This window comes from Dunckerocampus dactyliophorus, chromosome 12 (assembly GCF_027744805.1).
Source record: "Dunckerocampus dactyliophorus isolate RoL2022-P2 chromosome 12, RoL_Ddac_1.1, whole genome shotgun sequence".
Classification (NCBI taxonomy): Eukaryota; Metazoa; Chordata; class Actinopteri; order Syngnathiformes; family Syngnathidae; genus Dunckerocampus; species Dunckerocampus dactyliophorus.
Window position 1 is genome coordinate 11,839,850 of NC_072830.1, and position 9,105 is coordinate 11,848,954.

At 38.0% G+C, this 9,105-nt stretch overlaps 1 protein-coding gene across 1 annotated transcript; it reads right to left on the reverse strand.

Annotated features, from left to right (window-relative positions):
* Nucleotides 1–3,015: 3,015 nt before the first annotated feature.
* atf5b (activating transcription factor 5b) lies at nucleotides 3,016–6,704 on the reverse strand. The gene is given in 5 exon segments (XM_054794272.1): nucleotides 3,016–3,910; nucleotides 4,507–5,677; nucleotides 5,947–5,965; nucleotides 5,967–6,163; nucleotides 6,496–6,704. Coding segments are annotated over 4 exon segments (1,491 nt in total). The 5' UTR covers nucleotides 6,081–6,163; nucleotides 6,496–6,704; the 3' UTR covers nucleotides 3,016–3,723.
* Nucleotides 6,705–9,105: the final 2,401 nt, after the last annotated feature.

Genomic DNA, 9,105 nt, shown 5'->3' on the forward strand with positions numbered 1-9,105 from the left:
CCAAACAAATTAGTTGTACCAGACATTAAAATGGATCAGTAAACTGTAGAAACAAGGGTGGTCTAATCCTTTTTTCCATGACTGTAAATTGGCAATGTTACAAAATTTAGAACTTTGGAAAATCAAGTCTGTGATAATAATTAATATTAATAACTTTAATTTGATACCTCATTCACTTCTCTACCCCAAATACTAAAGAAGTTAGAGCAGATTTTATCCTAGAAAATAGTGCCTTTGGTCCCCATTGCTTTAACATTGAGTCAAGACAAAAGCTGTGATCGACCCACGGACCTTGGCAAGTACAGCCGTACTTCAAAATATATAATAACTTAGGCTGTCAAAATCCGCTTTAAAAGTCAAAAGAGTAGCCATTTAATTTTTTTTGATACTCAAAAAATCCAGGGATGAAAGTGAATGTATTAGACTCACACTGCAGTGCAGCAGCAAGCTGTGTATTGGTTTTCACCCACACTAACCACAATGCAAACGCAACATTACTATTAGTATTTCCGGGCAAAAAAAACATGTTTTTAATTAAATGTTGTCTGCCGATAGATACTAAAGTAAATTAATATCCCATACACCTTTTATCTTATCCTTTAGCCACGAGTTTGAAAGGCTTAAAGTTGTGCTTCATTTTCAAAGCACAAATTTTACTTGATGTGGTCCAACATTCAATATAAATCCGATACGAATTTGAATCTGAAGACGTAACCTACCTAGCAAACATGTATACAAATGAAAATACACCCAATATCATATGAAAAAATTGCATTTTTAAGGACGTCCGCACAGACTCTCCTTACAGAGCGTGCACGCTCAGTGTCAGAGTTTTTCATTGCTAAAATATGGGTTTTATAAAATTGCTATATAAATAAGTATATAAGTAATAAATAATAGGTATATAAGTATAAATCCAGAATAAAGTGTGGCGATGACATCACAGGCAGACTGAATTGAGTGTCGCGTCCGAGGTTTAGGGCATCTAGAATCATTCTTTACAGGACAAAAACTCAGAAACTTATGGTCTTTGGAGAGGACGTGGCGACTCCAACCACCACAATGTAACCCTTGGTGACCACAACAGTCGCCTTTGCATGACGTCATCCGTGCGCTCCACTCAACAGGCATGAATAATCAACTTACGCCAAGTCGAACTGTAAACACGAGTTTAACGTATTTATCATTAAAAGTGCTAAAAAAAAAAAAAAGCAGCACTCCAATCCAACGCTTTTTTTAATCTGGTATCGACTCAATCGATTGATTACCTTTTAAACAATGTTAGATCAATATATGTCGTTCTGAATGGAAACTTTGCTGGACACAGATCGATGTAGTTAGATAGGAAGATACAGTAAATCGATGCATGGATGTACTGATGAATTGTTACACCCCTGGTATACAAGTATGGTATCAGTAGGATATACCTATATACAAGTATGTGTCAGGAGGGGTTAGGATCCCAATGCAGACAAAAGAGAGTTGAGCAAGTACAAGAAGGAAAAATTTAATATACAAAAAGAGTCCAATAACACAAAGTACAAACAAGGAAAATCCAATCATGGTAAGTAGTAACAAAAAACACTAACTAACAGCAAAAGGCTGTTAGGAAAAACTATTGTACAACGAAAAAACACTGAAGGCAAACCTTGCAGGAGCAGATCAGAAATACTAAGCAGGTAGGTAGGTAGGTAGGTAGGTAGGTAGGTAGGTAGGTAGGTAGGTAGGTAGAGGTAAACAGGGAGCCGGACTAAGCGGTAGCAAGAAGCGGGTGGTCAGGAAGTACAATCCGGCAACTGGTATGCCACTGCTGCCTTGCTTAAGAGTCCTCTGTAATTAAGATTGCCCACAGGTGCGCTCTGGTGACTCCACCCTCGCCTGCTGAGATGCACTGTGGACACATAGCATATAGGCGGCAGCAGAGCGACAAGCAAACATGACAGTATGATATCATTATGATATACAGGTATAGATTTATGATATCAGTAGGACATACAAGTATGATATCAGTATGATATACAAGTAGACAAGTATGACATCAGTAGGATATATACATATACAAAGATGATATCAGTAGGATATACAAGTATGATATCAGTAGGATATACAAGTCCACGAGTATGATATCAGTAGGATAAACATGTATGATATCAGTACGATATACACATATTCAAGTATGATATCAGCAGGATATACAAGTATGATATCAGTACGATATACAAGTATACAAGTATATCAGTAGGATATACAAGTATGATATCAGTAGGGTGTACAAGTATACAAATACGGTATCAGTAGGATATACAAATATACACATGATATCAGTAGGATAGACGCGTATGATATCAGAACGCTATCCAAGTGTGACATGGGTAGTATACATTCAGTAAGTATGACGCTTGATAGGATGCAGTACAGCTGTACATTGAAAAGAAGCAAATATGATCAACATATTACTTGTAGAGGTTGTGCAACACAAATATGCAGATTGACAACTGACTGAATTTCCCTTCAGACATAAGAATAACAAAACGAAATACCTCTCTGACAGTGTCTATGAAAAGTATTGTCATATTTGTATATCGGATTGTAATAGTGTGTGTATACTACCTCAGTATTGTATCATTTTCAAGAAGAGTATCTTTCCTTGATGTAAAATATATATTTACTGTATACTAATATATTTAATAATTATATGAAGTAGTACATCTGGAACGACTGTACATATAGTTTTTTTTATTTCAACAAACAAGAGAGGAGTGATTGCATATGTTTGACTCCTTTTTTTTTCTTCTGATGCTTGACTTGCATGCAAGTATTGTGTCATATTGCCTCATGCACTTGAAAGGCCTTCAACTGCTTGGAGACACCAAGAGACTTCACTCTCTCGCTCTCGTACACACACGCACATGCACACGCACACACTCACGCTCGGAGCTGCTTGTGATAAAACCAAGATGTGTGAAGATATTCTGGCTCCCCAACAGTGAATAGTGACCACAGAAAGACGCTGAAGAAGAGCAAGTGTTTATTCTAACATCTTTGCATCACCAATGTTGTAAATCATATTGAATATGAAAGAAAACATATTTATGAAAATAGGAACAGCTTGTCATCATGTGCGTCTTGTTCGGCTGGGAATGTTTGCACAGCTTTGTCAGAAGTAAGCACAACGGAGATGAATGAAATATGACGCTTTTATTTGGCTGTAAATTCACCTGATTCATCGTTTCCTGACGCTCGTTCTTTCGAGGACCTGAATCTCAGAAACATCACATTGATTAGCATGATTGTTTTTTCGCAAAGTACAGCCGCAAGGAGGGGAGAAGAAGAAGACGATATCGGGTGTCCTTAAAACAAAAGGTGAGAATGAAAGAGAAAGTTGTCCGGTGATGACGCCATGCAGGTAACAGAATCAAACACGCATGCTTTGGACAAATCAAACATGCAATATTTCAGTAATACAAATCTATGATGTATTAGTATGTGCACACACTCCTTGTCAGTGAAGTCCAATGCTAAATGAAGATAGTGAAATGAAAAAGTCACAGTGGTCACGGACGAGTATCTCCTCTCCCTAAGGCTTGGTAGAGTTCGTCTTTGTCCCTCCAGGAACAATATTCAATATCATTTGGAAAAGTACGAGCAACATCATGCAACTGCCTGGTGACTTTAGCGAGACGTGAAAAGTGTCCTGGTGCCGGTCAGGTTGGCGTGGGCGCTTCAGGCACTGCCGTCTTGTTTCAGCCGCTGGCTGCGAGCCTTGTAGACCTCAATGAGTAAATCTTTCACATACTGAATCTCTCGCTCCACCGACTCCGCCTTGTCGCGGAGCTCCCGGTTCTGTCCTTCCAGCCCGTGAAGCTCCTCCTCCAGCGAGTCCAGCTCCGCCCTCTTCCTCAGCCTGTATCTACACGGAAAAGTTGAACTTTTGTCAAGCAAGTAGTAGTATACTTGTAAGTCCTACTGACATCATACTTGTATATCCTACCGATATCATACTCGTATATGTGTATATCCTACTGATATCATACTTCAATACTTCTATATCCTACTGACATCATACTTGTATATCCTACTGATATCATACCCATATATGTGTATATCCTACTGATATTTGATATCCTACTGATATCATACTTTATACGTGTATATCCTACTAATATTTGATATCATACGGATATCATACTTGTATACGTGTATATCCTACTGATATTTGATATTATACTGATATAATTAATTTATATCCTACTGATATCATTATTGTAGACGTGTATATCCTACTGATATTTGATATTATACTGATATAATTAATTTATATCCTACTGATATCATTATTGTAGATGTGTATATCCTACTGATATTTGATATTAACTGATATAATTAATTTATATCCTACTGATATCATTATTGTAGACGTGTATATCCTACTGATACTTGATATCATACTGATATCATATGTGTATATCATACTGCAAGAAGCAATTGATGGAGAAAGCTGTTTACCTGTGAGCAGCGGTTTTGTTCTGGTCCCTCTTCTTCTGCTTCCTTTCCCCAGTGCTCACATCCAGACAAGCGGCGCCAACCGCCAGCGCCGACTTCACGGAACAGGAATCGTCCTTTAGCCTCTGGGAGGGGCGGTGGACGGCGGCACCCAGCAGCGTTCCCTCGCCCTCCCCTCTGGACAGACATTCGTAGCTTTGGTCCGCAAGGCATTCTGGATAGAGGTAGTGGCCGTGTTGGGGCTCCACAGCTTGCGCCGGCGGGTCCAGGTCACCGATAAAGCTATGGTACGGTTCTGCGGCGGCCATGGACTGGTGGAAATAGCCGTCGGCAGCCATCATTGTCTCTTGGGGAATACTTCCAGGCACTCCTCCGTCTTTGCTACAGTGCAGGAGCTCCAGCCCCGTGCTATCATAACTTACATTGACCTTCACGTTATGCATCAGCTGTCCCTCTCGTTTGTGGTGGCCATCATACGAGCCGCCCAGGCAAAAACTTCGCGCAATCTCTTCACTGCAAAACATTCCTTCGGAAAAACAATAACTCTCCTCTTCCTTCAAGGATAAAGCACATTCTCTCACCTTCTTGACGCTGCCCAGGCTGTTCTTGCTCACCGTCTTCAGTGCCGAGTAGTGGTTGACGGAAAACTCACTTCCTGAGTAACTTCCCCTGGAACCCCACACGTCCAGTCCCACTTCCTCCCCGACTTTCACCGCCTCGCTGAGGATTCTTCGCCCGCCGTTGTGGTGGTAACGGTGGTGGTAGTTGTACGGAGCCGGTCGCGATATTTTGGATCGACCCATGGGACCGCCGCAGAAGCTGGCCAGGTCCAGGTCCCCTGTTGCCAAGGTAACAACCACAGGGCTGCTTTCTGATTGGCTGCTCCCGTACGAGCCGTAGGGTAACTGGTAATACGACGGGGAGCCCATGGCTTTGTCACATTTTGATGATTTCTCCAACTTGTTTGCCGTATCGGAAGACTCAGAGCGGAAGTAGTCCTCCAGCTGAGCCAGCTCCTCCTGCAAGAGAGAGGTCATGACCTCCAGGTCCGAGGGCACCTTGACATCTTGTTCTAATGGTGAAGGCGGAAGGGATGAGCTGGGAGACGACTCGCTGGTTGACACAAATGAGGACAAATCAACTTTTTCCGTCATCCAATCAGAGTGACCATCACCTAAAAAAAGGAAGAAAAATCAAAAATTAATTTTGTCTTTTCTCTCAAAAAAATCAAATTGTTAAAACACGAAAAAAAAACATGAAAGAATCAAAGAAAATACACAAATCCAACAACTAACCGATCATCTGAAAATGATTGAACAGCATGGTCTGCATTGGATAAAATCCACTTAGCTGTACTCACGATGCTACGACATTAGCCCGTGCTGCACTGCGGCTCCCACCTCGCGATGTGCAAAAATAAAAAAGCATCTCCGAAAAACTCACCAATTAATCGCTGCCTTTCCGCTTGGCTCCGCCCCCGTCCCGGCCCGTGATTGGCTGCGGCTAGCCTGCCGGAGAGGGAGAACGTGGAGCGTGGAAACGAGGTGAATTATTCTGCAAAGGATCGATGCCGCCATTACGTCGTCTGCTTCCGTGAAATTCTTCTACACCAGTGACGCTGCCACACACTGACCCAAGTGTCACCAAAACACCTGAAGACCTGAAATACAATATGAATAATAAAATTATAAAAACAATGAAATACAAGTAATACACATACATAAATAAACACAAATATCCAATTGAAACATTTCCACTGTTGTATATATGTATATGTAAATATATGTATATATATTTTTAACATTTTTTAAAACATTGTTTTAACCTTTTTTAACGTTCTACAAGATTAAAAAAAAACCTTCAAAACATCATAAAAGTAGTTTGTTACTGTAGCTTTACATGAAGAAAAAGAGAAGTATTTGTTATTCATAGAAATATCAGAAAGGAGACACAGTAGCAGTACTTAAGTAGTACTTAAGTAGTAGTACTTACCCCATAGTTTGTCTGTAGTCGAGCAAGCTTTAGGACGAAGAGTGTTTAAAAATCCATATGTTGTCTTTCACCGAGTCAGTGAGGAGATTTTGGCAGCAGAAGGAGACGAATTAAGGATGTTCTGGAGCAAGAAGAAGATAAACTTTAAGATGTTGAACAGCAAGAAGAAGATTCACCGACAAACTTTCCAATCTTTACAACTCTTGACGCCCCCCACCTCATCACTGCTCATCAAATCGCTCCGCCGCCGCCGACGTCATCAACAGGACGGTACTTTCCCGCCGCCAAGGGACATCGAACCTCTCCTTTGACTTACTTTTAGTCTTGCATTCTTCACTTTGGCGCTTTATTTCTTCACTTTTTACGCCTTTGTTCTTCACTTTCACGGTCTCCTTCTCTCGTTTAACTCAGCGCGCACCGTTACACAGCCGTTGGAGATGCGTCTCAACAAGAAGTAGTTGGGATATTTTTAGTCTGTGGAGTGACAAAAATGTGAAATGTACGTGTTGGTTGAGCAGTTAAGTTGAATTAAAAGTGAGACGTTAGTCTTTGCTTGTTATTGAAGTTAGTTGTGATAAAATACATCCTTTTAAAGCGTCACAGACAGGCACTAGCTTTCGGTGCGCCTCGGCGGAGGGACACAGTATTGCACTGTGAAGATGTAAGTTGTGTTGCAGTCCTGTTGCATCATTTCAACAATATACACTCTACATTCTTTATTTATTTTATATTTCATTATATATTTAACGTCATTTCAACAATATACTGGCTACATTCGTCATTTATTTTATATTTCATTATATATTTAACATCATTTCAACAATATACCCGTTTATTTTATACTTCATTATATATTTGACGTCATTTCAACAATAAACTGGCTAAATTCTTCATTTGTTTTATTTTATTATATATTTGATGTCTTTTCAACAATACTGGCGACATTCTTTATTTAGTGTATATTTCATTATATATTTAACGTCATTTCAACAATATGCAGGCTACATTCCTCATTTATTTTATGATATATTAATTAACATCATTTCAAAAACATTTTCTCTACATTCTTTATTTCTTTATATTTTATCATGCATTGCATTTACCATCATTTTTAATATTGTATTATATATTTGACATCATTTTTTAAAATTCTGTACTGCGCATTCTTTTTCTTTATTTTTATTATATGTTTAACATCATGACAAAAATATTCTCTCTACATTCTGTATTTGTTATTATGTATTCAACATTGTTACAAAAAGATGCAGTGCTATTATTTATTTAAATTTTCTATATTATTTCAACAACATACTCTTATATGGGCATTCTTTACATTTGATACATTACATTTCTATTGGTATAATACAATTGCAACAATATACTGTACTTTCTATATATTTGTTGATAACTTTATATATGATGATTTTTTTCTTTTTAATGAGTGTTACATGATTGTTGCATGCATTGATATATATGTATATATGCTATATACATACACACATGTGTATATATATATTATATACATATACATATTATATATATCATTATATATATTATTTTTCAAATATATATATATATATATATATATATATATATATATATATATATATATATATATATATATATATATTAGTATAATAATAGTCCTGTTGCATCAGATCAAGCATATACTGTCAACATAATTCTTTATAGCACAATGACACATATACATATAAATATAGGTAAAATCCTAAAGAAATATTGGAAGTAGCTGAATACAGAGTAAATTGTAGCCATTATGTGTGATTGATGGTTATGGATATTGGCGGTATGTATCTTGCACATCCACAACTGCTGACAATGAAAAACTATTCTGCTGTTCTACTAATATCCGAAAATAAACGCACTACTACAAGAACTCAGTCGATGCATTTTAAAGCACTGATGTCAAATATAATAATCACATTTTGATTATTATATTTACTGGGCATCAGTTGCATGTAGTAACTATGACAGTTCAGCTAGTATATTGTTTAACTGTGTATATTGTAACAATACTAGTCCTAGTTTAAGAATTCATTTCAATGTCTGACATATTTGTATTCCAAATATTTAATCAACTATGACCATGACAGTTGAACTGTGTATCAAATCAAGTACGGGTGTTTTACCCTTCTGAAATGATGTTTGTTTTTTTACTTGAGTAACATTTTCCAAAAGTATAACATGATCAATTCTGATCAATATATACTTTTCTGTCATATTGTTATGTTTGCTTTATGATCATTAAGTAATCACAGCTTCCTTATGGTGAAGGGTCTCACTTTTACTGTTCTGTTTGACTTGAACAAGTATAAAGGTTACGCAAACTCACACAGCTGTGCAACTACGCTAAGAAAACTTACATTTTATGCTCACAGCTGGCGGCTCACTCACCTGAAATTGAGTGTGGTCAATGAAGGATAGGATAGGATAGGATTGTACTTTATTAGAAGATACTCACCATAGAACAGGACATGCTAGACAGAACGACAGGAAAGACATGTTAGACAGTGTGACAAGAAGGAGGTGTTGGACAGAAGAAGGTGTTGCACAGAAAGAGGTGTTGGACAGAAGGAGGTGGTGGACAGA